Source organism: Choloepus didactylus, chromosome 3 (assembly GCF_015220235.1).
Source record: "Choloepus didactylus isolate mChoDid1 chromosome 3, mChoDid1.pri, whole genome shotgun sequence".
Classification (NCBI taxonomy): domain Eukaryota; kingdom Metazoa; phylum Chordata; class Mammalia; order Pilosa; family Megalonychidae; genus Choloepus; species Choloepus didactylus.
In genome coordinates, this window is record NC_051309.1 from 202,341,782 (window position 1) to 202,368,499 (window position 26,718).

Genomic DNA, 26,718 nt, shown 5'->3' on the forward strand with positions numbered 1-26,718 from the left:
CAAACAATTTTATAGTTGAAATCCTTGGGATGGAAACTGAAACAGTTCAGAATTCCATTTCTTAAAACTGTAATAGCTTGGTATTTGTAATAGTGTCTGCTGGGGGTTAGGGGGAGGTGGAGGATGGACCCAAAACCCTTTCCTAAACTGGGAAGGCAAAGAATTTCCAAAAGCAAATGTACTAGTCTACTACTATGTCCACATTATTTTACGATAGGATCATTTTAAAGTACTTATCCAGATTAGCAAAACTCTGAACTATAAATTATAAGAACACATGGGACTTTTTTGTTGTTTTTAAAATCTACCATTACTGCAAAATAATCACAGAAAGATAAAGACAAAAAGCAATACAATACAAATATGGTACCATAATTAACAAATATAAAATAAATGGAGATAATTTTAAACAGATTATATGCAAACTTTTATCATCTATCACTTTAATGTAAGCTTTAAAATGGCAGGATTTTTGCCCATTTTGTTTCTTGCTATTCAATTTCCAGAACAACACTTGGCACATGACAAGTGTTCAACAAATATTTGTTAAATAAATGAATGAATGACTCTCTGCCTCCTTTTGCAACTTGACAGTGATTATTTTTCCAGGAATGTTCCTTTGGCAAATCTCAAACAGCCTACACCAAGAATCAAAGAAAATCACTAACAAAGAAGATAAATGAAATTAAACGTATAGGGTTTTAAAATTTTAATGTGAAATCCCAGTATTCTGGCCATCTTTTAATCATCAGATAGGAACAAACAAAGGTGTTAATGGGATCACCAGAACAACTTTATCAGCCAATTTACACAGCCCTAGTTAAGACAGATAAGGGTGGGAACAACCCAGAAAAGTAATTTAAAAGATTAATCACTTTAAGCAGCTTTAATTAAAAAGACTTGGACAATCTATCCTCAACAGTGGTATATTTTACAATTAATACAGTTCAAAAATGAGTTTAAAAAGAGAAGATTCTGATGGCATAACAACAATGTGGTGTTTTGTTTTTTTTTTCAAAGTCTTCCATCAAACTTTTCAAAATAGCTTTATTACATGCAAAACCTAAATCAGGGTTTCCAACCAATTACCTTTCCAATAACAAAAATCCTTGCTATGGATATGCATAAGCTAGATCGACATACTAACTTTTGATTCTAGAACCTCAGAGGGCAAAATCAGCTATTTCTATTGTCTCTGGACCCCTTTTTGGTACACAGCAATCGGTATTCTTAAATCAGAGTGTTACCTCATGCCTCCTCTGACAAACACATCCTCGGCCACTCACTCACCTGAGTAAGTATAGTTGTTGTTCCGTCTGTAGCCTCTACTGTAAGGTTATAGTTTGACTTCTGTTCTGCATCAAGGGGTTTGGCAACGATAATGGTTCCGGTGCCTTTGTCCACGTCAAAGTGGCTGTCGTAGTTTCCACCTAGTTTAAGACAAATAGAAGAGTGAAAACAGGTCACATGTTTAAAATCTTGTCATTTATTTCGTGGCTTTCTAGTACTTAATGGCAATGAATAAGAAACATTTAGTTCACTTATCATGATGATTCCAAGAAGGTATCATTTTGAAAGACAAGAAAAGAGTGGCAAATTAGTAAGATAATACTTATTATGCTGGAAGGCAAAGCTGAGCCCTAAACGTGAAAGAAGTTACTAACTGTGTGGAAGGGCAGAAAGGAACTCTGAAAACAGAGAAACAGTGCTAATATTATCAATGAATTACTTTCAATGTGCGTTTTCAAGGGTTCTGGATATCTTTTTAACCTATATCTCAGTAACTACATTGAAATACCATTAAGGTTGGCCACTCAAAATTTTTAATTACTCAAAAAATATTTGTTGGACTTTAAGCATATTGCCCTAATAAAATAATAATTATAAACAAACGTTAGCTCTGGGGGGAAAAAAAAAAAAACAGTGGCAGTTAGCTTCAATTAGTCCTGGCATTTCCTAAACAATTTAAAAAGAAATTTGTTCCCACTGTTGTCAAAAACACCATGCTTAAAAAGTTTCTATCCTACTAATATGATCCAAATGCTTCGTCAGTTATATTCTCGATATTTACCATTCCAACATAATTATGTAATCAGAGGTGACTCACTTTTCACATTCATTGAACTTAAGATACTTATAACCATGAAATGAGATGGAATGAAGACAAAGGCTTAATGTCATGACAAAGTTCTACCACTAAATCTAACCAAAAGCAAAAACAACACAAAACCCACATACACACGAAGTCTTAAATCAAATCTAAAACAAAGGATCTAGGGAGGTCTTAAAATCAACATGTTTGTAAACTGGAATGAGAGACCAGTGCACATTACGAAAAGAAAAAAACAATGAATGCTAGTCACTGGAAATTAAAAAGTTCTATAAGTCAATGCTTTTATTTTAGATCTCATAATCTGAAAGCAAATTATGTGATCTCAGCAGATACCTTCTGCTGTACAGTTCTGGTCACAAGCCATCTGAAAGATGTAAAAAACTTCTCTAGCAAGTGTGTCTCCTGGCACAGCCAAAAAGAAGCAAGCAAGCATGAAAGGCAAGCACAGAACAAGGAAGAGCAATCAATCAAACCAGTTCCAAACACAGTAAATGGCAAGCAGTGAAGTAAGATACTGCACTAACAGCAACCTGTTAACCTGGAAAAGTGAAAGAAGTGAAGAGAAAGCAAACAAACTATTCTGATGATTGCTAAATATGACAATCTCATTGCTTTGTTAAAACTAAATTGTAATAGCTTCATAGGCATTGATTATGTCCAATAATTTGATATTATGACCAAAATAGGGAAAAGAGCCAGCCTGTCTGGTGTGAAAGTCCAAGAGGTAACGTCCGTACCACATGTACCTGGTGTCCCATTAGCCTCACCTTGCTCAAACAGCAGGTGGGGGTAAGGTGGGAGGGGGCGGAAGAGAGAAAAGGGATACAAAATCCCAAATAGAGATGAATCCCAGCATGCACTTTTGATCGTAAATATATTTGTAATTTGAACACTGTGAAGAAATAGACTGCAAGAAAAATAAATATCAAAATATAATGTGAATTTTTTTGGCGTATGGTGGAATAGGGTATATGTTCTATGTTTAAACTAAATTCAGTAACAAAAAAGGAGGAGGAGGAAGAGGAGGAGGAGGAGAAAAGAGTTGGCTTAGGCATGTAAATTTTATTACAGGGTGATTTAATCTGTGAACCCTGCTTCCTACTGAATCTGAAGTAAATAAAACCAAAGAGCCATAGCTGACACTATAATTTTTCAGTTATACAAATCAAAATTTGCAAGCTTATTACCTATAAATACTGACATGTGACACTCACATAGGCATAGCTATTTTAAACATTAAATCATAGTCACTAAAAATAATAATGTGCCATATGTTATGTATGAATAAGTAAAAATTAAGAAGCTGTGCTTTTGGACTAAAATGTTTAGGTTTTCCTTTAACTGTTTGATGCATTTTCAAAATAAAAGTTCATTTTTATATTAATGATACGGTAGACAGAAACTCCTATTTTAAATAGGTTTAATGTATGTTTTATATTGTGAAAAATTTTGTGATCAAACTTACAGCAATTTAAAGTGAATTCTTGACCTTTATTCCCAACTTAAAAGCCCAAGATGTGCACATGAACCAGAAAACCAGACAGATTCTTCTTAGTTTAACCTATACAAGGACAATGAAAATGAGGAATGCTTACCAATGATGTCAAACCAAAGAGGTATGCCAAGGGGCTCAACAGCTATTACTCCAATCATGTGAGCAACTGGATCACTTTCCATTACAGTAAAGGTAAAAAATGATTCTTCAAATGAAATTGGCTCCAGGGATGGTTTGGGTTTTGAGATCCATTCAATATGGAGCCGAGTGGTTGATGACTTTTGAGGGCGACCATTATCAACTGCCTTAATCTATAAAATATGTGTGGAAGGGATAGAAACAGTATTTAAAAGTTATAACCATTAGCCAACCATCAGTTACATCTCATTGCTGAAGCATAAGTTGGTTTGATCTTAAAATGAGATAGTTACAAACATTTCATATTTGTATCTGTATAGTCCAAGTGTTTAATGCTTGATAAAATGAGCAACCTCCTCATGACCACACACAACATAAATAATAAGCAACTGGAGTTAAAGTTAAAGAGAGAAAAGCAACCCATAATTCTCAAACATTATCAAGCATCGCCTAATTGTTAGATCACAAACACCAAATCTACTTACGGAATAGAGATAAAGTTATAAGAGAAAAGATACAAGGCTAGGTTCACAGAGTTAAAGCATATAAGGAATTCAAAGACTAAGATCTTAGCTCACTGAAAGAATATCATATTCTCCAGCTCCAGAAAACTTCTTTGACGAAACCACTCCAGTTTTTGGTTCAATAAAAAATTTGCCGTGCTCATTTCCCTCTTCAAGGCTGTAGGAGATTTCTGCGTTGGGGCCTTCATCTTTGTCTGTGGCTATAACACGATATATAGGCTCTCGCTTGGCATTTCTTTCTCGTTCTGGTTTTTCCCGCTCTGGGAGTCTGATTTTGTAGAACTTTTGCAGGAACTGAGGTTTGTTGTCGTTTTCATCAAGAATTTTCACAATTACTCTTGCAATTGTTGATCTGGGTGGACTACCATTGTCTGTGATAGTAACCTGTTTTATTAAAGGTAAGAGCTCAATAAATGTTTTTTAAATATTCATTTAAAAAGTAAACACCTTCTTCCTAATGATAATTGGCATTTGTCTAAACCTCTACAGTTTACATAGCACTGTGACACCTACCGTTCCTTCTCATTCTAACAGTGCTGTCAAGAGGTAAGGAGACCTCTCCCATTTTTACAGATAGTGGACTTCAAGGAACTGGGTGAGAGCTAAGAAAGAAATGTCCACTAGCCCCTATTCTTTCCTCACCATGACTTCTCTCTTCCTTGTACTACTGTACTATAAGGCGAACTTCACCAAAATATTAAGCTATCAAACAGTTTTAAGCCAGAGAAGAGATAATGAAAAGCTTTGCTTTAAATAAGAGACCTCTTAAAAATAATACACACTCTATTATAAAATAAAATCGGCATGCAAAAAAACTGTTATTTTTAAACACCGTCAATAAAATAGGCTAAACAATCATTTTTAACTGTATATTAAGTGGTACACCTTTTAATACTACTGAGCACACTTTTATTTTGTTTGGCTTATACAGAAGTTTTCAATCCTTACTAGTGTGGACATGAACGTGTAAATTTAAGACTGACTCAAATAAGATTTTCAGTAAAAAGAATGTAAAATAACTCCCATTTTAAGTAAATAATCCATGCATTCAGTTTAGGTAAAAAGATCTAAGATCCTAGAGGACTGCACTGGTGATTGTGTCTATATGCACAAGAGACAATTCATCCTTAAATCCAATGTACCTGTTTACTGCAGTCAGTATGTTAAAAGTAATGACATTAAGAATAGTTATTTTCCCCTGACCCACAACCCCAGCTCCTCCCAAATTAGATTACCGAAATACTAAAAATATTAATGCAGACTGAAGTGCCCCATGAAACTATTTCCTTCTTGAAGCTTGGTAGTTTTAATTCCTTTTGTTTAAACCTGTGAATGAATCTGGATGGTGCCTGTCAAGAGTATTTAAGAAAAGTAATCGCTCTACTTTACTTAAAGTACTATCAGTTCATCATTTACTTTCCCAAACTCACAGCATAAAACAAAAAAAAAAATTTAACCTCTAGAAAATATCCTTTTGATCAATTTTCATATGATCTTTAGAAAAGAAGAAAAATGAAATAGAACCAAGTACTATGGTTTTTAGTATTTGTCATCAAATTGCTCTTAAGTTTGGGTTGATTAATCAACAGCCAGTTTCACAGCTTTTAACATGGTGGGAAAAAACTTTCTCTTTAAAAGACTGCCAGATCAATGCCAGCACAGTCTCTTAACTACATCACCACCATAAAAGGCCTACAGAAAGACGCACAAGATACACAGTATTACAAAGCCTTACATCTAATCCATTAGCTTCAAGTCCTGGGTATCTTGTACCTGCTCTTACCCAACCTTTGACATTCATTGAGAAAAGAGGGTCCTAGAGTTAGACACACAATATGAAACTTAGTTACAGCCAGGAAGAGGGGGGCACCGGAATTCAACCTTTGTAACCTGCTGCTCTGGATATTTTACTGTTTTTATTTTCTTGAAGAACCATACTGCCTCTGCTCTATCATGATGAAAATAAAAACCCAGGTGTAGCACATGAAGAAATTCCTAACTGGGGCTATGAAACCATCTTTATTAGATGGGATAGTCACACCCGCACATATGCACACATGCACAAACACACACTACCATAGGTATAAAAACACAAATATTTTACTGTCAGAGACATTTCTGACCTATGAACTATAACATATAAAGAGAAAATTATAGAATTTTCTCCACTATAAATAATGGTAGAATGGAAAAGCAGCACAGATAACTCACAATTAAACAAAAGCACATGGCCTTTTCCAGGTCTGGCTCTAATTATCAACACCAGCCTTTAACATGTGATAAAGAAATGTCAATAGAGGTCATGGGTTTGGTCTGCTCTATTTACCCTCTCCAAGGGCTGCCTTCTCTCCTGGCTTCTTCCTGGTGTGCAGGCAATGGCACTCAGCAATCTCACTGGGCCTGACATCCACATCACATTCCACCTTTCTCCTTCAAATTACTCCTATCCTTTCTTCTTCAAGATATTTACCATTAGCCAGAAATAAGGCAACCAGTAAATGATAAGCAGCTTTTGTTTCTTAAGTAGTAGTAGGCATTTCAAATTAACCATGAGAGTGAGAAGCCTCATTAGAAGAGAACATTTTAGAAGAGCACATCAGACTTAAACCCACTTTTAGAAACTTTTAAAAAGCATCAACTTTATACAATTCATAGGTTAAAAAAGTATAAACAATGCAACTGTTTAACAGTAAAAAAATGGAAACAAGCTAACTACAGTTCAAAAAAGGATGAACTGGAGTTATTAATATTAACATATCAGAAAACCATAATACTGAGGAAAATGAAAGATGCAGAAGGCATGCAGAAAAATATCAACTATGTAAATGAAAATTAAACTCAAATAATACTGTTTACAGTATATTCTTTGTGTGTATATGCGTGTATAGAGTGCAAAAATTAGAATGGAATTTATGACGGTGACTGTGAATCCTAGGGACGGAAAGAGAACGATGAAAGGAACTTGAGTTATAATCACAAATGTTTATTAATGACCAGTCACTAACACAACAAAATATTCACAGCTATGAATACTGATTAATGTGAACAGGATTGTTATCTCACATAATATTTTATCACTTCACAATTAAAAAAGAATTAGAAATAAATGCTTACTTCTAATATGTGTTCATCTTGTTGCTCTCGGTCTAGTTTCCTTGATGTAGTTGTGATAAGGCCTGTAAAATTAAAACAGTTCATTTATCCCCAAAAATAAGGTCCATTACAAAATACTGTAATTGAAACCACACTATTGGAAATCTGAGCAAATCTCTTAAACTGTTCTCAAAAAAGAAAATAATTAATAAAGGAGTTTGAGTTTTAGATAGTTATTTTATTTACAAACAACAGAATACTTTACACTTTTCCACTTTAATGATTCTTAAACACATTGGATAAATGACAGAATATTAATAAAGAACAACCTACATCAGTTACATTTTCTATTTGTTAGTTTGTTTCAATGACATTTTGTCAGGAAATACTTTAAAAAACTGAGATGAGGTTTATCCAGGATTTCAACTTCATCTGTATTTCCTTTAACTGCTCCAGGGATGCTTAAAAATTGATAAAAATAACTCCTATATGAAACAGGACCATTGGAAAACAGAATACTGACTATGATTTATTATCTTTAGGTCAACTACCCTCAAAAATGAAGAATTCCTATAAAAAGTAATGTGATTTTCAAAGTATTGTTGCTCAAACAACAGTCTCTTAATTTCTATTAAAAGAAAAAAATGATTCTTAAAGAAATTCCACAGTCTTTATTTCTTGACTTGCTACGACACTAGGGTATTATTGTTTTACCCTCTCTCCGGAACATTAATTTTATTAACTATATGTTTAATGGTCAACATATGTTGGAACCTAGAAGCTCTTTAAAATCTGTTCTATTTATTCTTAAGACTTCACCAAATATAAAACAAACAAAATTGCCCTAACCACTGAAATATCATCTGCAGCCTGTGGTGATGATGGACAGGTCAAAGTCCAATGGGCCTGCACAGTAGACCTGAAAATCAGGTACAACCTATTGCTATTCACTCTTTCACATTTCAGCTTTCACATCATTTCCTGAGCTTTTCCTTGACAGGCCTCACATGGGACCAGCTACTGGGCTCTCCAGGCCCTTCTATTTCATAACATCATCCCAGGGAATCACCATCATTCATGTAAGTCTTCCTTTCTATACAGCAGAAACCACGAGGACAGATTTTGCCTCACTTGTATATCTTGGATATACTACTATATCTCTAGTATACTCAAAAAGTACCTGAATGTCTAGACATGTGAATTTCTTAAAACTATAGAAGAACAGAATTGAAAAAATATGTATTAGAGCAACAAAGATACAGAAACCACTCCAACATTGGGGAAAACTATACAAATTTTTAGGTTGTATATCAGCTAACAAAACCACTGAACAAGTATTTACACGTAAGATGCGCCAGATACAGAGACAGGTAGTGCAGGTGCCAGTGACGCCCTGAGACACTGAGAGGCACAGATATGGAGGGCAGAGAAGCAGCCAGGGGCTGACACAGAGATTTAGGATACACCACAGGCAGGGAAGCGAGTATGAAGAATAAAGAGAATGGCAGGTCTGTGAAGAACAAATAGAATGGTGGGCAATCATATTAAACTAGGGGAACCAATGTTTAGAAACTCAGGAAGAAGCCTATGAAGCAATCAGCCAAAGGGAATCACCAGTGTCCCAGAAGCCAAGGGCAGTGCAATGTAAGGTGAAAGAACATCTTCCACATACTCCAGAAGAGCTTGGAAGTGAAGAGAAAGAAGTGAAGGAGAGCAGGACAGGTCCAGGAAAAAGGTATTTCTTTTATGAAGAAGAGATGGTTCAGCATATTTATATATAGTAAATGCAATGAGTGACTAAAACCGAGAGAAGATGAAGATCCAGTACAGGCCTCATGTGGCTACTGAAATCTAAATTAATTAAAATTAAATAGGTCCCTCAATCACATTAGCCACATTTCAAGTGCTCAATAATCACATGTGCCTGGTGGCTATGCGACTGCACAAGGCAGGCAGAGAACATTACCAACAGCACAGGAAGATCTACTAGACGGCACTGATCTCAATAAGAAATACGGTTCATAAATCAAGGACCTGGAAGAAACTGCAAATTTCGATAACTTTTCTGCGGAGAATACGTAAGCTATTTCAGACTGAACAGAATAAAAGAGACCTTTCTTTCCTTGATTTACAACCCTACCAAAATGAATCCTGTATCAAAGGGCCATAGTGATTTTCCCTGATGCCTTTACCAGGGAGAGGCCGGCTGTGGAGCTGACATCAGGTGGTGTTACCTCTCTGAGAAAAAGGGTAAAATTAGTGTTTCTCAAGGAATTTTCATATAAAATGGACCCCAAAGAGAAAACAAAATTTCCTAATGAAGCAGGAAAACACTAGGAAAAGTATAGATGTTCTGTAAAGGGATGCACTCACTACCTTATAGCAATCAACCACACTGGGAGCTTAACAACCTGGAAATGCCATCCAAATAGCCCGTACTCCAACCATGCTGTTAGCCACAGAATTATTCTGCAGGTCATACTCATTCTCACCTCTGTGCTTTTGTACGTCTTGTTCCTGCTAATCCTTCCCCCTTGCCTATTTCAAAAATAAACCCAGAGTATACCTTCTCCATATGTCTGATACATGTTACTAACCTTGTAGGCATTAAGTGTCCTAAGAAGTGTATCCATTTCTTTCATTTTAAGCACTTGTTCTCATCTGCAACGTTTTTGCTAAATCCAAGAGCGATATAGACATAATAAAAATAGTATAGTATTTCAAAACTAGAGAAAAATCTTTCTTTAAGATTATAAAGCTCAGAAGCCTGAGCCAAAGAGAAGCTAAATTTGTCCAAGGTCATCACAAAGTCACTACAAAGCCAGGAGAAGAACTTAGCTCTCCTAAGGTCCAGAGAAAGTGGAATTTTTCCCACAGAAATGGGATTTTGTCCAATCACAACACACTGCATACTTTACTACATTATGGCATTTCAACTCTCCATAAACTATGAAGTGTGACTTTGATGAAGTTTAAGAAAAAAAAAAGCAATGGTTAATCATTATTCATTTAAGAGGACCCAAAAACACACGTTAGAAAAAAGATTGGGCAAAAGCAAAAAAAAACCATGTATGGAAGTGCTTGCTTTTGTAACCTTGTGTTTTATCTTTCTTTTTTGCAAGCACTGTTAAATTAAAAATAGCAATGACAAGACAAAAACTCAAAATTTTTCCTTCCTTGGTCCATTTTGTATACCAGTACAAGTATAAATGTGGGTGGACTGATAAGGCAGATACAATATCTTCTTATCAATTAGCAATTACAAATATACTCCATAAGTATATATACAACTAAGGAACTTTACTGTGTTTGATTAATGTCATTAAAAAACAATTCACAACCTTTCAATGTCACGTTAGACATTTAGAAAAGAATTCATTTAAGACAATAGGGAATGTAAGTTTAGCTAAAATGTTTCAATATGCAATTTTACTCTGACTTTTTTATAAATCACTACCCAAAACCATCTCCAAACTTCTCAAAATTCAAAGGAGCAAATGGACTTCAAGCAGCAGCACAAAAAGGCAAACATTAAATGGCTAGTAGGTAAAGACAATGTGAGACAGCCCATGTGGGTGGAGTTACATTTATGTATTCATTCAAATGCTTTGTGCAGTTTTGTTTTGAAGAAACAAGGATAAAGGCTGGAAAACAAAGACTATATTTGAAACATTCAGTGGGCTAGAATGTAGGGCACATATAAAAAGGGAGGGAGGAGACTAGAGCTCTTGCTGAGGGTTTTGTATTCCAAGAAATTTTGAACTTTGATGGCTTTAAGCAGGGGAGAAACAAGGTCAGATGTGAGTTTAGCAATATCACTCTGGCAGTAGAGTATATATAGCAAGTGAAACAAAAGTCTATTGCTATAGAGTCCAGGTAACAGATAACAAAATCCTAATATACAATGGTAGAAATGGAGAAATTGGAGGAAGAGAAGGAAGCAAGAAAAGGTGATGGCAGATGGTAACTGAATTAAGCAAGGAAAGAAGAAAAGCCACCCAAGGGGTCAGGGGAAGGATGGAGGAGGGTTGGGGCAAGGTAAGACAGGAGGAACCTGTAACAATGCTTGGGAATCAATGGACTTCATGCAGAGGAAGGATGACAGAGCATCAAACTGTGCAAAAAAATCAAGAGGACAAAGACTGAGAAAAGATCCCTGGACTTGCCAATTAGGAGGTAACTGAGGCCTCCAAAAAGCAGTTTCAAATTATGTATTGTTAAATTGTTTAATGTTCGATGATATGCTTACACACTTGAAAAACAGAACAGACTCTGCTTATTTCCCATCCTCTTGAATAGGGCTGGCCTTAAGCCTCTGGAAAGTGACAGAAAGCATTTGGAAATGACACTGTGCCAGTTCTGAACCTAGACCTCAAGAAGTCTTAAAGCTTTTGGTCTTGCATTATTAGAAGCCTGCCATCCTGGGAACAAGTCCTAGCCCTGGCTAGGATATTGAATGATAAGACATCCCTCGGTGTAGCCTAGTCAGCCCTATTGCCCCAGCAGACAACCAACCAACCACTCAAAATGTGAGTGACGCCATCCCAGACCAGCCAGCCCCTAGCCAACCAGCCAACTAATTACCATCCCATATGTGAGCCCAGCTAAGATCAGTCAAGCCTGGACCAGATCAGAAGAACTACTCACCAGAATCCTGAGCTACGAATGGCTGCTGTTTTAACTAAGTTTTGGGGTGGTCTGTTACACAGGGAAGCTAACTAATATATCAAATGACCTCATTCCTAATGGCTTTCTAAAAGCCACCATAATGTGCCATGAGTTTTCTGCAATGATAGAAATGTTCTATAATTCGTATTGACCAACATGGTATACCCTGGCCACATGTGGTTTAAGGACTCGAAATGTGGCTAGTATGATTGAGAAACTGATTTTTAAAATTAAATTTAATTTAATTTTAATTCATTTAAATATCCCCAAATCATCTCTGCTCCTTTAGCGTGTTACAGTTTCAAATTACGTAGTGTTAAAACCAAGAACTTTAATATCTACAATATTCAAAATCTTTTCCTGTAGTTAAAATTTGAAACAATTCAGTATTTTTATCTTTTGTTTTCAAAATCCAAATTCTTAAAACATCTGTCCCCCTAAAGAGCAAAAGAAGCAAGATTCTGAATGTGCTGATGATGCTCCTTCTTTCCACCTCTTCTTTCCACCCTATTTCTAAGTCTACATCTCACTGGGCTCAAGTGCAATGAAGAAACTTGGTTCACTGTTTTTAGCTTACAACTTCATATGAACACCTAAAAATCAGTCTCTGCACTTAATAATGACTTTAAAAAAATCATTATCCTACAAATTTGTATGTATCTTTTGGTTCTGATGATCTGTTGCTAAGGAGTAAAAGTTAATGAGTTGTATGTCCATAAGCAATATTGATGTAGTCATTATGGTTACTAGATCAAAGTCACCCACCCTCTCTTCAGTCTACATTATTTAATTTTAGAGAATATCTTCCTTAACTATGTCACTGAGAGACACATACAAAAGCATTAGACAAGGGCCATGTCCTCAAAGAGCCTACAATTTACTTAAGGAAACAAAGCTTCTACCTAGAAGGCATTTGTGAGGATTTAACACCCTCTCACAGTTCACTTGTAGGCAACACTGTGTGCTTCCCAGGAGATGAGCACTGGACTAAGCATTTACCATGTGTCATTCTCAATGAATAATCCCAGCAACCCTGTAAGACAACTACTAATATACAATCTTCATTTTAAAAGTTATCTGAGGCTCAGAGAAATAGTCACAAGGCAAATAAATGGCAAAGCGGGGATTTGGCACAAGTCTGTCTGATTCCAGAGCTCCAGCTCTTAACCACAATATCACACCAACTCACATAAATCACTATAAATGTATACATCATAATTAACTCACCTACTAGTATAACAATTATACAACAAGATTATTCAGGGAATACATACAAATTTCTCACACTACTCCAGGATTGGAACAGTTTCCCCAACAAGCCCAGCTCCTGTTGCATGTGTCTTCGGGACTCTATCACTTTTTCACAATTTTTATTGATCACAGCACTATTCTGATGAACCCCTGACTGTAGGCATGCCCTTTAACTGTGGTATTTTCAACAGTTTTCCCCATTCATTTCTCTGAAACACCTGAATATATTCTACTTTACAAGGAGTTTAAGAACTATAATCCTGGCATTTAAAAAATACCGGTATGTAAAAGAAAGCATTTAGTTTAAATTGTGGGCATCTTCAGTGTAGACAAATGGTAATTTCTTCAGTACTTGTTACTATCATGATCTGGAAATTAGGTTTCGATCTTCCATATGTGTTTACCTTGGCAGGGATTGCTCTCGTGACATTCACTATGCTTTAGAAGCAGCAACATTAAGAACAATTACAATAAAACACCTGAAACACACCTGTGAGTAGAATTTGTCAAACTTACACTGCTCAATTTTTAGATAATGAGTACTACAAAAACCAAAAAGGTAAGGCTTGCTTTTTAATATTTTACACACACACACACATATGATATGTGCATGTGTGCACACATTGATGTGTACAGAAATTCTGAAGGCTAGACCCCAAACTATGACATGTGGATAATCCTTAGCAATGGAAAAGATTGGCCCAAGAAAGAGGTGGGGCGAAGGAAAGGGCACTTTCAATTTTTTATATATTTCTTTACTATCGTAATCTTTAAAAAAAAAAAAAAAAAATCACAAAGAAATTTAAAATATCATTAAAATATTTTAAAAGTCAGAGTGAAAGGATACAGAAATAATGTTACTGGTTAGGCTAGAACATCTTAAATAAATGATTTTTTAAAAACTGAAATATTTGGCCATGTGTATAAAAGAAAAAAATTAAACTACTTAGAAATATTACAGTGGCACACTTTATACAACTTTTTCTAAAGTGTTTTGGAGTTGAAACAAATTTTTAATGAAATTTATTTTAGGTAGTAAAATGTCCTCTTACTACAAAAGCAAAAGGTGCTAGAACCATGGGGTCCTTTAAACTCCAGCCCAAATCCTGAACTATAAAAATGAGAAAATGAAATCTAAGACTATTAAATTTCTGAAGGTCAGAGTTAATGGTAGAGTGGGGACAGAACTTTGATTCCTTTCCAAAGAATGTGTTCAGAAATCTGTCTATTGCTCTAGTCCTTTCAATCAGAGGTGCACATCAGAATCATACAAGGTACCTATGGTTGAACCTATCCCCTCCCATCCTCACACCAGAGCCACTAAATTAGAATCTCCACTGATGAGGTCCCAGTCTGTACAATTTCATAAAGGTTTACAGGTGATTTGCAGATTTATTCCATCCTAACCATCTTGGTCTGTTGGGGGTTGAATCATGTCCCCTATATAAGGCATGTTCCCAACCCTTAGTCCCATGGGTGTGAACCCAAGTGTAAACAGGACTTTTGAAGATCTTATGAATTAAGGTGTGCCCATACTGAATGAAGGTGGTGGCCTTTACCCAATACGCTGAAGCCTTTATAGGCAAAGGAAATTTGACATGGAGAAAAAGAAGCCATGGGGAGCAGCCAGAAGGCAGAAGTCAACAGAACCTGGAAATAAAGGAGGAGATGCCGCCATGTGCATTATCATGTGATGGAAAAGTCAGAAGAAACCAAACCCAGGAGGAAGTAAGCCTTCTAGCCTCCGGAACCATAAGCCAATAAATTCCAGTTGTTAAACCAACCCACTGTATGTTATCTGTTTTAGCAGCTGAGAAACTAAAACATGATCCAAGAGCTTAAAGAAGTTGAGAAAAATCTACTACCTCTTCTTTTAATACTGTATCCCGACCACAGAATTGTTTTCACTCGTTATATTTGTTACTGCTGGCCATATTCTATAAGAAAGTATAATATCCATTTTTTTTAAATATAATTTGAGATTAAGATAAATATAATAGGACTTTGGATTTATGAGAGATAAATGGTACTTAAGAACCATAATTAACGCTGCAGAAATTACTTCAAATAAGTGGCCAGGAGAGCCTATCTGAGGATTCTAACTGCTTTTAAGTTACTTATCAAAGTCTGAAACATGTCCCAGAATCTTCCTGACATATCTGCAATGAACTACTGACCAATTCATGAAATCCTATTAGAACATAAATTAAGTGAAGTGCAATATTTCCAACAAAAAAGGAAATAATCTAAATGGCTGCATAAGTTTCCATTTTAGCAAGATATTTTCCTTCTTTCTAGAAATACCATTCGTATTGGATTGAATATTCACCGCACCCCTACCCCCCATGAAAAGATATGTCTAACCTGGAACATGTTAATGTGACCTTATTTGGGAAAAGGGTCTTTGCAGATGTCATTAAGACCTTGAAATGAGATCATCCTGTATTCAGGGTAGGCCTGAAATTCAACAACAGTTGTTCTCCTAAGAGAGAGGCAGGGCGGGATTTAAGACACAAGACGGAGGAGGCAGCCACCTGAAGACAGAGATACGAGATTGGAGTGATACTTCTACAAGCCAAGAACACCAGGGCCACCAGAAGCTATGAAGGATTCTCCACTAGAGCGTCTGCCAACACCCTGATTTCAGACTCCTAGCCTCCAGAACTCTGAGAAAATACATTTTTGTTGTTTTAAGCCTCTCAGTCTGTAGTAATTTGTTAAGGCAGCCCTAAGGAACTAATATACCTTTTACTTGGATATCAGACAAAATTACTGAAAAAAATATAACAAAAGAAAAAAAAGATTAAGAATGGCAAACAATTCCATAATCCAGAGATAATCACTCATTACTTTCTATATTTTAGTTTTTGGCTTCTTTTAAATTAAGTCTTATGGCTTTTATAGTGAATCACCCTATATGTAAGACAACTAAAAAAGCAGAGAATTACAAAAATTACTGCAGGCCCAAAGATGATTTAAGGAAGAAAACTGCTGAATGCTCCAAATACTCCAAGTCTATGCTTTCCCGCAAAATGAAAGGGGAACAGGTTGCCTCAGTCCTGCGCTGGGACTTATTGGACATTTCTGACTGAGAACCACAACTGACCTGAGTCTTATTTATTTTCTCTATAAAAATATGCAACCAATTATACATCAGTTCTCTATATGAGTATTTTATTATTTCTCATATAGTTACCTACCCCATAACAAAATAAATAATGATTCCCTAAATATTTTTGTCAGTAACCCTGTTAACAATAATTTTAAATACCAGGTTAATCCTTATACAATACAAAGTCAAAATTATAGTTATTTCAACTAAGGATCAAAATAGAAAAACAATTAATCATATAAATAAACCAAAACAATTTTTTTTTTCCTTTATTAGAGAAGTTGCGTCTCTATTCTTTTAAGGATTCAATTAGCTCCTTTAGTTAGAAAAATTTACCTGTGCTTGCCCTACTACCCTTTCCATTTGAGCCATAATGATCTTGGACTCCTCATATACAGATTAACAAAAATGAACAAAATGCCTACTATAAGGAAAATTAATATAAATTATACAAAATAAAGACAGAAGATAGAAGAAAGGTAAGAACTGAAATAGAATTGTTTTTGAATTTTATGAGCTCTGTATTTCAAACCTTGGGCTCACTTTCATGGTGTACCACTAAAATATGGGCTGCTTTGAGTTAGTTGAAATATCAAAGAACTACTGGGACTATATAAATGCAGACAAAATCAAGAAAGCGATAAAATTAGTAATTAAATTGTTTAAATGAAGTATTAAAGAAAGCAAGGCAAGCAAAACACTGAAGCAGGACACAATAACTGTAGAATTCCATGAAGCACACAATGGTCACTTTGAAAACACTTCTCCACAGGACACTCTAGTTCACAGATCCACACCAATCTGCTCTAATAAAAGTAAAACTCAAGTCTGTTATTGTAACTGCAGAGAAGACAGCTGAAGTCCTGAGAACTATCCAGTGGCAGGAGCGGGTGCTGGTGAGTCGGGAGGGTGGCGTGGGGGACAAAGGCATCACAGGACAGAGGAGGGGCAGAAACTAAACCAAGGACAGGGTCTTTCTGTTCAAACTTTTAACATTCCTCTTCCAATAGCTGAAAAAGATAACCACTCAAACTGGCTAATTTCTAAGAGCATTATCAGTCAATGGGAAATTAATGATTAAGCAGCAAGTACATTCAGAACTATGCTAGCCATAGTAGGTACAATAAATGAGTAAGAGGTGGTCCTGGTCTCAGGGACATGAGCCAGGATTGGAGCCGCAGCAAACACAGGCAAGATCAGCACAGGTGCTGAAAAGGCAGAACAGACTTGTACAGAAGGGCAGAGAAATGGGCATTATTACCCCCAGCCCCCATGCTAAAAATACAGAAATCTTGCCTTGTAGATCACAAGCAAATGGCCAACTTTCCCTATACTTGTCACTCAACATCCAAACCCTTAGAGCTTTAGAGTGTGAGCTCAGAGATATTCTGCAATATTGCACTGTCTTTATTTAGGTGGTGTTGTAAGGCTGCATTTAACTACAGCCTGTCTAGAGCTCTTTTGGCAGCTGCAGCCATCTGAGCAGCTATTGTTTGTCACTGCAGTCCTGGTGCCGGCAGGATTAGGCCTGAAGTCAAAAATGGAATTCTATACATAGACTGTCAAGGCTGGAAAGAACCCCAGAATTCATTTAGTTCAAACTTTCAGAAGTTCCAAAGACAACCAAAATAAATGAATTAAGTAACTGATATAAAGTCACTCCAGTAGTGGCTGAGCAGCAACTTGGAAGCATGAAATCTCTCGACTTCTCTTCTGCTTTTAATCTATTTTACTAGCTATTTCTTGTTGATAATTGGTAATATTAAAAACAACATAAGACCAAAAGCCAAAGGCAATTCATAGAGAATTGCCTTCAAAATTCCTATAAACATCAGATATAGCAGGGACAGAGAAAAAAAGGTACCCAACCCATTTCATATGGTTACTATCATGTCGATACTAAAAACCAGATAAGAACAATGCAGAAAAAGTAAACGCAATCTTACTTAAGCAAAGAAATGCAAAACCTTAAATACAATTTTAGCAAAGAATATTTGACAACATATAAAAGCAATAGAATACGCTAACAGAATTCATCCTAGGATTCAAGGTTAACAGATTACAGGAAGAAAATCGTATGTGCAGAAAAGGCATTATAAAATTCAATTCCCTTTCAGATTTTAGGGATAACACAATTCAATATAAACTAAGAATTAAGCCTGAAGAACAGATAAAAATCTATAGCTTCCTCTTTAAAATATTAGCACAGTTTGGTAAAAAGACTACAAATAGGTAAACTTTTTTTTTTTTTTTAAATGAATTCCGGCTATTGTAAAGTGACTGGCCCTTCATTTCCTTCCTTTGCAGCTATGAAAGGTTACCAGAAACACTTGGAAGTTGTTTGCAGCTATAGCTATTTCCTATTGCACTTTGTTCAGTCTCCGTTCCAGCCACAATATATTACCATTTATTTTGATTCAGAAAAAAATAGTGGTAAAGCGATACTGGACTGTAACATGTAAGAGATGAGTCCCTAGTAGATATTATAGCATTTTATGACTTTAAAAATGCTTTAGGGATTACTACACATAAACTTGCGTGTGTGTGTGTGTGTGTGTGTGTGTGTGTGTGTGTGTGTACATCCACTAAACATATCTGTAATCAAATCATACTTCCTATATTGCACATGAAATAATTCTATATAAATAACTCCAACCTACATGTAAACAAACAAAAGGCCACAATATAAAGTTGTCCTCTACAAAGCATAAGACATTGTAATTTAGTATTTGAGCAAGAATATCCCAATCCAGAATAAGCCCTGAGAATGAAAAATAGAACTAATGGAGGAAGTGAAAAAGACTTGATAAGTACACAAGGAGCCAACTGCGCGAGTTGGAATTTGGAGTTCTAAAATATTTTTAATATTTAATTTTTTAAATATTTAATATTTAAATATTATGAATTTAAAAATTTAATATTATAAATTATAAATTTAAAAATTTAATATTTAATATTTTAGGATCCACCAGCACAAAAATGTGTATAAGTCCCAAAACTTAGGAATATTTTATCTTCTAATGTGAAAATAGTTATTTCTCAAAGTAAAAGAGATCTAAGATTTTCACAATCACACTGTCACCCATTGTAAGCTACACTGTTACACAACTGTCTTCAAGAGTCAAGGCTACTGGGTTGCAGTTTGATAGCTTCAGGTATTTACTTCTAGCTATTCCAATACATTAGAACCTAAAAAGGGTTATCTATATAGTGTGTAAGAATGTCCACCAGAGTGACCTCTCGACTCCATTTGGAATTTCTCAGCCAGTGAAACTTTATTTAGTTTCATTTTGCCTCCCCCTTTTGGTCAAGATGATGTTCTCAATCCCACGATGCCAGGTCCAGATTCATCCCCGGGAAGTCATATCCTGCGTTGCCAGGGAGATTTACACCCCTGGGAGTCAGGTCCCACATAGGGGGGAGGGCAGTGAGATCACCCACCGAGGTGGGTTAGAGAGAAAGGGCCATATCTGAGCAACAAAGAGGCATTCGGGGGAGACTCCTAGGCACAATTATAAGCAGGTTTAGCCTCTTCTTTGCAGTAACGAGCCTCATAAGGGCAAGCCCCAAAACAGAGGGCTTGGCACCCCAAACCACCAGTCCTCAATATTTGTGGAACATCAGCAACAATCCGGGTGAGGAAGTCCAATACTTTTGCATTTTCCCTCGGCTCCTCAGGGGGCCCTGCATATATATATTTTTATTCTCTGCCCAAATTACTTTGGGATGTACCGCTATTTCACACTTACCTATACAAACCTACCATACCTCACTTCCTATTCAAAGTTCCATGTAATTATGGTGTTTGAACAAACTGACTGTACAAGTTATATTGTTTAGAAAATACAGATCCTGCACCAAATAAACATCTCTTCCCTTGGTCTCAAATGGAGGCTGAACTTTTAAAACACAGTCAGTTTTGACCTTTACCCTTCGGCCCAATTTGCCCTAGTTTTAACCAGATATGCTTCACTCATATCTCTAGTTGAAGACTGGGCAACAAGCTAAGAATTGGTTTTACCTTTTTAAGTGACTGGGGAAAAAACCCCAAAAGAATAATATTTTGTTACACATGAAAAGTACATGAAATTCAAATTCCAATATCCATAAATAAAGTCTTATTGGTGACACAGCCATGCTTATTCATTTTCATATTATCCACAGCTGCTTTTGCATTTACAGTGACAGAGGTTAGTAGTTGTGACAGATACCCTACAACTCACAAAGCCTAAAATATTTACTTTCTGGACCTTTACAGAAAAAGTTTAATGCCCCTGCAGTAGAAGGTTAATAAAACTAAGTTTGAACATCTAGTGTTACTTAGAATCTTCATCCTTTTAAGGTCTGAAGATGCCACAGAAATAAGGGAAGCATAAGAAAGTATCTCATTATACAATACAGGAATTCCTTAGTACAAAGAATAGATAAGACACTGACTCCAAAACCACATTTATACCACACATCCAAAGACACGATAAAGAGAGTGGCACTTGTATCGAGAAGCAGCAGATATGAACTTCACGTGTCTGGCTTGGACCTCTGGGTGGCGATGACCTCTCTGACGTCATATAACTATTTGTAAAACTGGGGAAATAAAAATGCTTGGAACAGAGCAGGCATTGGTATTTGTAGTCTCTACCTATCTCACAGGGTTCTTTTGAAGTTTAAATGTATGAAAGTTGCTTGTAATATTTAGAAGACAGTGCATATATATAAGATATGCGTGTCACTGTTCCTCTGACTCCTAATCAAAGTTGCATTCCAGGATTATCCAAAAGTGAGGCCAAGAGATGGTGGAAGGGTGGAAAAGTGGTATAAGAAAGAACAGAGGGAGGCGGGGCAAGATGGCGGACTGGTGAGCTGTATGTTTTAGTTACTCCTCCAGGAAAGTAGGTAGAAAGCCAGGAACTGCATGGACTGGACACCACAGAGCTATCTGACTTTGGGCATACTTCATACAACACTCATGAAAACGTGGAACTGCTGAGATCAGCGAAATCTGTAAGTTTTTGTGGCCAGGGGACCCGCACCCCTCCCTGCCAGGCTCAGTCCCGTGGGAGGAGGGGCTGTCAGCTCCGGGAAGGAGAACGGAGAACTGCAGTGGCAGCCCTTATCGGAAACTCATTCTACTGATCCAAACTCCAACCATAGACAGACTGAGAACAGACACCAGAGAATCTGAGAGCAGCCAGCCCAGCAGAGAGGAGACAGACATAGAAAAAACAGCATGAAAAACTCCAAAATAAAAGCGGAGGATTTTTGGAGTTCTGGTGAACATAGAAAGGGGAAGGGCAGAGCTCACGCCCTGAGGCTCATATGCAAATCCCGAAGAAAAGCTGATCTCTCTGCCCTGTGGACCTTTCCTTAATGGCCCTAATTGCTTTGTCTCTTAGCATTTCAATAACCCATTAGATCTCTGAGGAGGGCCCTTTTTTTTTAATCCTTTTTTCTTTTTCTAAAACAATTACTCTAAGAAGCCCAATACAGAAAGGTTCAAAGACTTGCAATTTGGGCAGGTCAAGACAAGAGCAGAACTAAGAGAGCTCTGAGACAAAAGGCAATAATCCAGTGGCTGAGAAAATTCACTAAACACCACAACTTCCCAAGAAAACGGGGGTGTCCGCTCACAGCCATCATCCTGGTGGACAGGAAACACTCCTGCCTGTTGCCAGCCCCATAGCCCAGAGCTGCCCCAGACAACCCAGGGTGACGGAAGGGCTTCAAATAACAGGCACACACCACAAAACTGGGTGTGGACATCAGCCTTCCCTGCAACCTCAGCTGATTGTCCCAGAGTTGGGAAGGTGGAGCAGTGTGAATTAACAAAGCCCCATTCAGCCATCATTTCAGCAGACTGGGAGCCTCCCTACACAGCCCAGCAGCCCAGAACCGCCCTGGGGGGACGGCACTCACCTGTGACATAGCACAGTCATCCCTCAACAGAGGACCTGGGGTGCACGGCCTGGAAGAGGGGCCCACTTGCAAGTCTCAGGAGGCATACGCCAATACCAAGGACTTGTGGGTCAGTGGCAGAGACAAACTGTGGCAGGACTGAACTGAAGGATTAGACTATTGCAGCAGCTTTAAAGCTCTAGGATCATCAGGGAGATTTGATTGTTAGAGCCAACACCCCTCCCTGACTGCCCAGAAACACACCCCATATACAGGGCAGGCAACACCAACTACACACGCAAGCTTGGTACACCAATTGGACCCCACAAGACTCACTCTCCCACTCACCAAAAACGCTAAGCAGGGGAGAACTGGCTTGTGGAGAACAGGTGGCACGTGGACGCCACCTGCTGGTTAGTTAGAGAAAGTGTACTCCATGAACCTGTAGATCTGATAAATTAGAGATAAGGACTTCAATTGGTCTACAGATCCTAAAAGAATCCTATCAAGTTCAGCAAATGCCAAGAGGCCAAAAACAACAGAAAATTATAAAGCATATGAAAAAACCAGACGATATGGATAACCCAAGCCCAAGCACCCAAATCAAAAGACCAGAAGAGACACAGCACCTAGAGCAGCTACTCAAAGAACTAAAGATGAACAATGAGACCATAGTACGGGATACAAAGGATATCAAGAAGACCCTAGAAGAGCATAAAGAAGACATTGCAAGACTAAATAAAAAAATGGATGATCTTATGGAAATTAAACAAACTGTTGACCAAATTAAAAAGATTCTGGACACTCATAGTACAAGACTAGAGGAAGCTGAACAACGAATCAGTGACCTGGAAGATGACACAATGGAAAATGAAAGCATAAAAGAAAGAATGGGGAAAAAAATTGAAAAAATCGAAATGGACCTCAGGGATATGATAGATAATATGAAACGTCCAAATATAAGACTCATTGGTGTTCCAGAAGGGGAAGAAAAGGGTAAAGGTCTAGGAAGAGTATTTAAAGAAATTGTTGGGGAAAACTTCCCAAATCTTCTAAACAACATAAATACACAAATCATAAATGCTCAGCGAACTCCAAATAGAATAAATCCAAATAAACCCACTCCGAGACATATTCTGATCAAACTGTCAAACACGGAAGAGAAGGAGCAAGTTCTGAAAGCAGCAAGAGAAAAGCAATTCACCACATACAAAGGAAACAGCAGAAGAATAAGTAGTAACTACTCAGCAGCCACCATGGAGGCGAGAAGGCAGTGGCACGATATATTTAAAATTCTGAGTGAGAAAAATTTCCAGCCAAGAATACTTTATCCAGCAAAGCTCTCCTTCAAATTTGAGGGAGAGCTTAAATTTTTCACAGACAAACAAATGCTGAGAGAATTAGTTAACAAGAGACCTGCCCTACTGGAGATACTAAAGGGAGCCCTACAGACAGAGAAACAAAGAAAGGACAGAGAGACTTGGAGAAAGGTTCAGTACTAAAGAGATTCGGTATGGGTACAATAAAGGATATTAATAGAGAGAGGGGAAAAATATGACAAACATAAACCAAAGGATAAGATGGCTGATTCAAGAAATGCCTTCACGGTTATAACGTTGAATGTAAATGGATTAAACTCCCCAATTAAAAGATATAGATTCGCAGAATGGATCAAAAAAAATGAACCATCAATATGTTGCATACAAGAGACTCATCTTAGACACAGGGACACAAAGAAACTGAAAGTGAAAGGATGGAAAAAAATATTTCATGCAAGCTACAGCCAAAAGAAAGCAGGTGTAGCAATATTAATCTCAGATAAAATAGACTTGAAATGCAGGGATGTTTTGAGAGACAAAGAAGGCCACTACGTACTAATAAAAGGGGCAATTCAACAAGAAGAAATAATAATCGTAAATGTCTATGCACCCAATCAAGGTGCCACAAAATACATGAGAGAAACACTGGAAAAACTAAAGGAAGCAATTGATGTTTCCACAATAATTGTGGGAGACTTCAACACATCACTCTCTCCTATAGACAGATCAACCAGACAGAAGACCAATAAGGAAATTGAAAACCTAAACAATCTGATAAATGAATTAGATTTAACAGACATATACAGGACATTACATCCCAAATCACCAGGATACACATACTTTTCTAGTGCTCATGGAACTTTCTCCAGAATAGATCATATGCTGGGACATAAAACAAGCCTCAATAAATTTAAAAAGATTGAAATTATTCAAAGCACATTCTCTGACCACAATGGAATACAATTAGAAGTCAATAACCATCAGAGACTTAGAAAATTCACAAATACCTGGAGGTTAAACAACACACTCCTAAACAATCAGTGGGTTAAAGAAGAAATAGCAAGAGAAATTGCTAAATATATAGAGACGAATGAAAATGAGAACACAACATACCAAAACCTATGGGATGCAGCAAAAGCAGTGCTAAGGGGGAAATTTATAGCACTAAACACATATATTAAAAAGGAAGAAAGAGCCAAAATCAAAGAACTAATGGATCAACTGAAGAAGCTAGAAAATGAACAGCAAACCAATCTTAAACCAAGTAGAAGAAAAGAAATAACAAGGGTTAAAGCAGAAATAAATGACATAGAGAACAAAAAAACAATAGAGAGGATAAATATCACCAAAAGTTGGTTCTTTGAGAAGATCAACAAGATTGACAAGCCCCTAGCTACACTGACAAAATCAAAAAGAGAGAAGACCCATATAAACAAAATAATGAATGAAAAAGGTGACATAACTGCAGATCCTGAAGAAATTAAAAAAATTATAAGAGGATACTATGAACCACTGTATGGCAACAAACTGGATAATGCAGAGGAAATGGACAATTTCCTGGAAACATATGAACAACCTAGACTGACCAGAGGAGAAATAGAAGACCTCAACCAACCCATCACAAGCAAAGAGATCCAATCAGTCATCAAAAATCTTCCCACAAATAAATGCCCAGGGCCAGATGGCTTCACAGGGGAATTCTACCAAACTTTCCAGAAAGAACTGACACCAATCTTACTCAAACTCTTTCAAAACATTGAAGAAAATGGAACACTACCTAACTCGTTTTATGAAGCTAACATCAATCTAATACCAAAACCAGGCAAAGATGCTACAAAAAAGGAAAACTACCGGCCAATCTCCCTAATGAATAGAGATGCAAAAATCCTCAACAAAATACTTGCAAATCGAATCCAAAGACACATTAAAAAAATCATACACCATGACCAAGTGGGGTTCATTCCAGGCATGCAAGGATGGTTCAACATAAGAAAATCAATCAATGTATTACAACACATTAACAAGTCAAAAGGGAAAAATCAATTGATCATCTCAATAGATGCTGAAAAAGCATTTGACAAAATCCAACATCCCTTTTTGATAAAAACACTTCAAAAGGTAGGAATTGAAGGAAACTTCCTCAACATGATAAAGAGCATATATGAAAAACCCACAGCCAGCATAGTACTCAATGGTGAGAGACTGAAAGCCTTCCCTCTAAGATCAGGAACAAGACAAGGATGCCCGCTGTCACCACTGTTATTCAACATTGTGCTGGAAGTGCTAGCCAGGGCAATCCGGCAAGACAAAGAAATAAAAGGCATCCAAATTGGAAAAGAAGTAAAACTGTCATTGTTTGCAGATGATATGATCTTATATCTAGAAAACCCTGAGAAATCGACGATACAGCTACTAGAGCTAATAAACAAATTTTGCAAAGTAGCGGGATACAAGGTTAATGCACATAAGTCAGTAATGTTTCTATATGCTAGAAATGAACAAACTGAAGAGACACTCAAGAAAAAGATACCATTTTCAATAGCAACTAAAAAAATCAAGTACCTAGGAATAAACTTAACCAAAGATGTAAAAGACCTATACAAAGAAAACTACATAACTCTACTAAAAGAAAAGAAAGAACAGAAAAATGAGACAGAAAAGTAGTAAAAGAAGGGAAACCAGAGTTTCATGGTTTCTCTGTAGCTGCCTCCTCCAAGTTCAATTCTCAAAGGTAATAGGCTGATGTAGCCTGATAGAATCAGCACCACAAGAGAGAATGTGCTCCAAGATATAATATTGAAGAGACTTAAAATAAAGATCACATTCCAAGACAGAAAATTTTAACACTACATTTCTGATAAGGAAAAACCTAAGAAAGCACTGAGCTGAAACAAATCCAAAATAGCTTTTAAACTATTTGAAATTTCTGTTGGATGGAAACAGATTCAACAGTTGTCAAAAAAGCCTAACCCTTTTAAGATGCACAGACACTCAGAAATCACATATGTAAACACATACAAATATTCACAAAGGATGCCCCTACTTTTTCTTACCATACGTTACTAATGAATTTATTTTGAGCCATGAAGTAAAATTCTTTCTCAGAATATTTG

The 26,718-nt window shown here is 36.8% G+C and overlaps 1 protein-coding gene across 6 annotated transcripts in view; it reads right to left on the reverse strand.

The window, feature by feature from the left end:
• Nucleotides 1-26,718, reverse strand: part of FAT1 (FAT atypical cadherin 1) — a 146,847-nt gene that overhangs the window by 48,007 nt on the left and 72,122 nt on the right. For all 6 annotated transcript variants that reach the window (XM_037831200.1, XM_037831196.1, XM_037831198.1 and 3 more), the window contains exons 4-7: nucleotides 7,385-7,446; nucleotides 4,325-4,654; nucleotides 3,709-3,919; nucleotides 1,291-1,430 (exon numbers count right to left, since the gene is read on the reverse strand). In XM_037831200.1, the coding sequence (XP_037687128.1) occupies nucleotides 1,291-1,430; nucleotides 3,709-3,919; nucleotides 4,325-4,654; nucleotides 7,385-7,446 (743 nt within the window). The remainder of the gene's footprint in view (nucleotides 1-1,290; nucleotides 1,431-3,708; nucleotides 3,920-4,324; nucleotides 4,655-7,384; nucleotides 7,447-26,718) is intronic.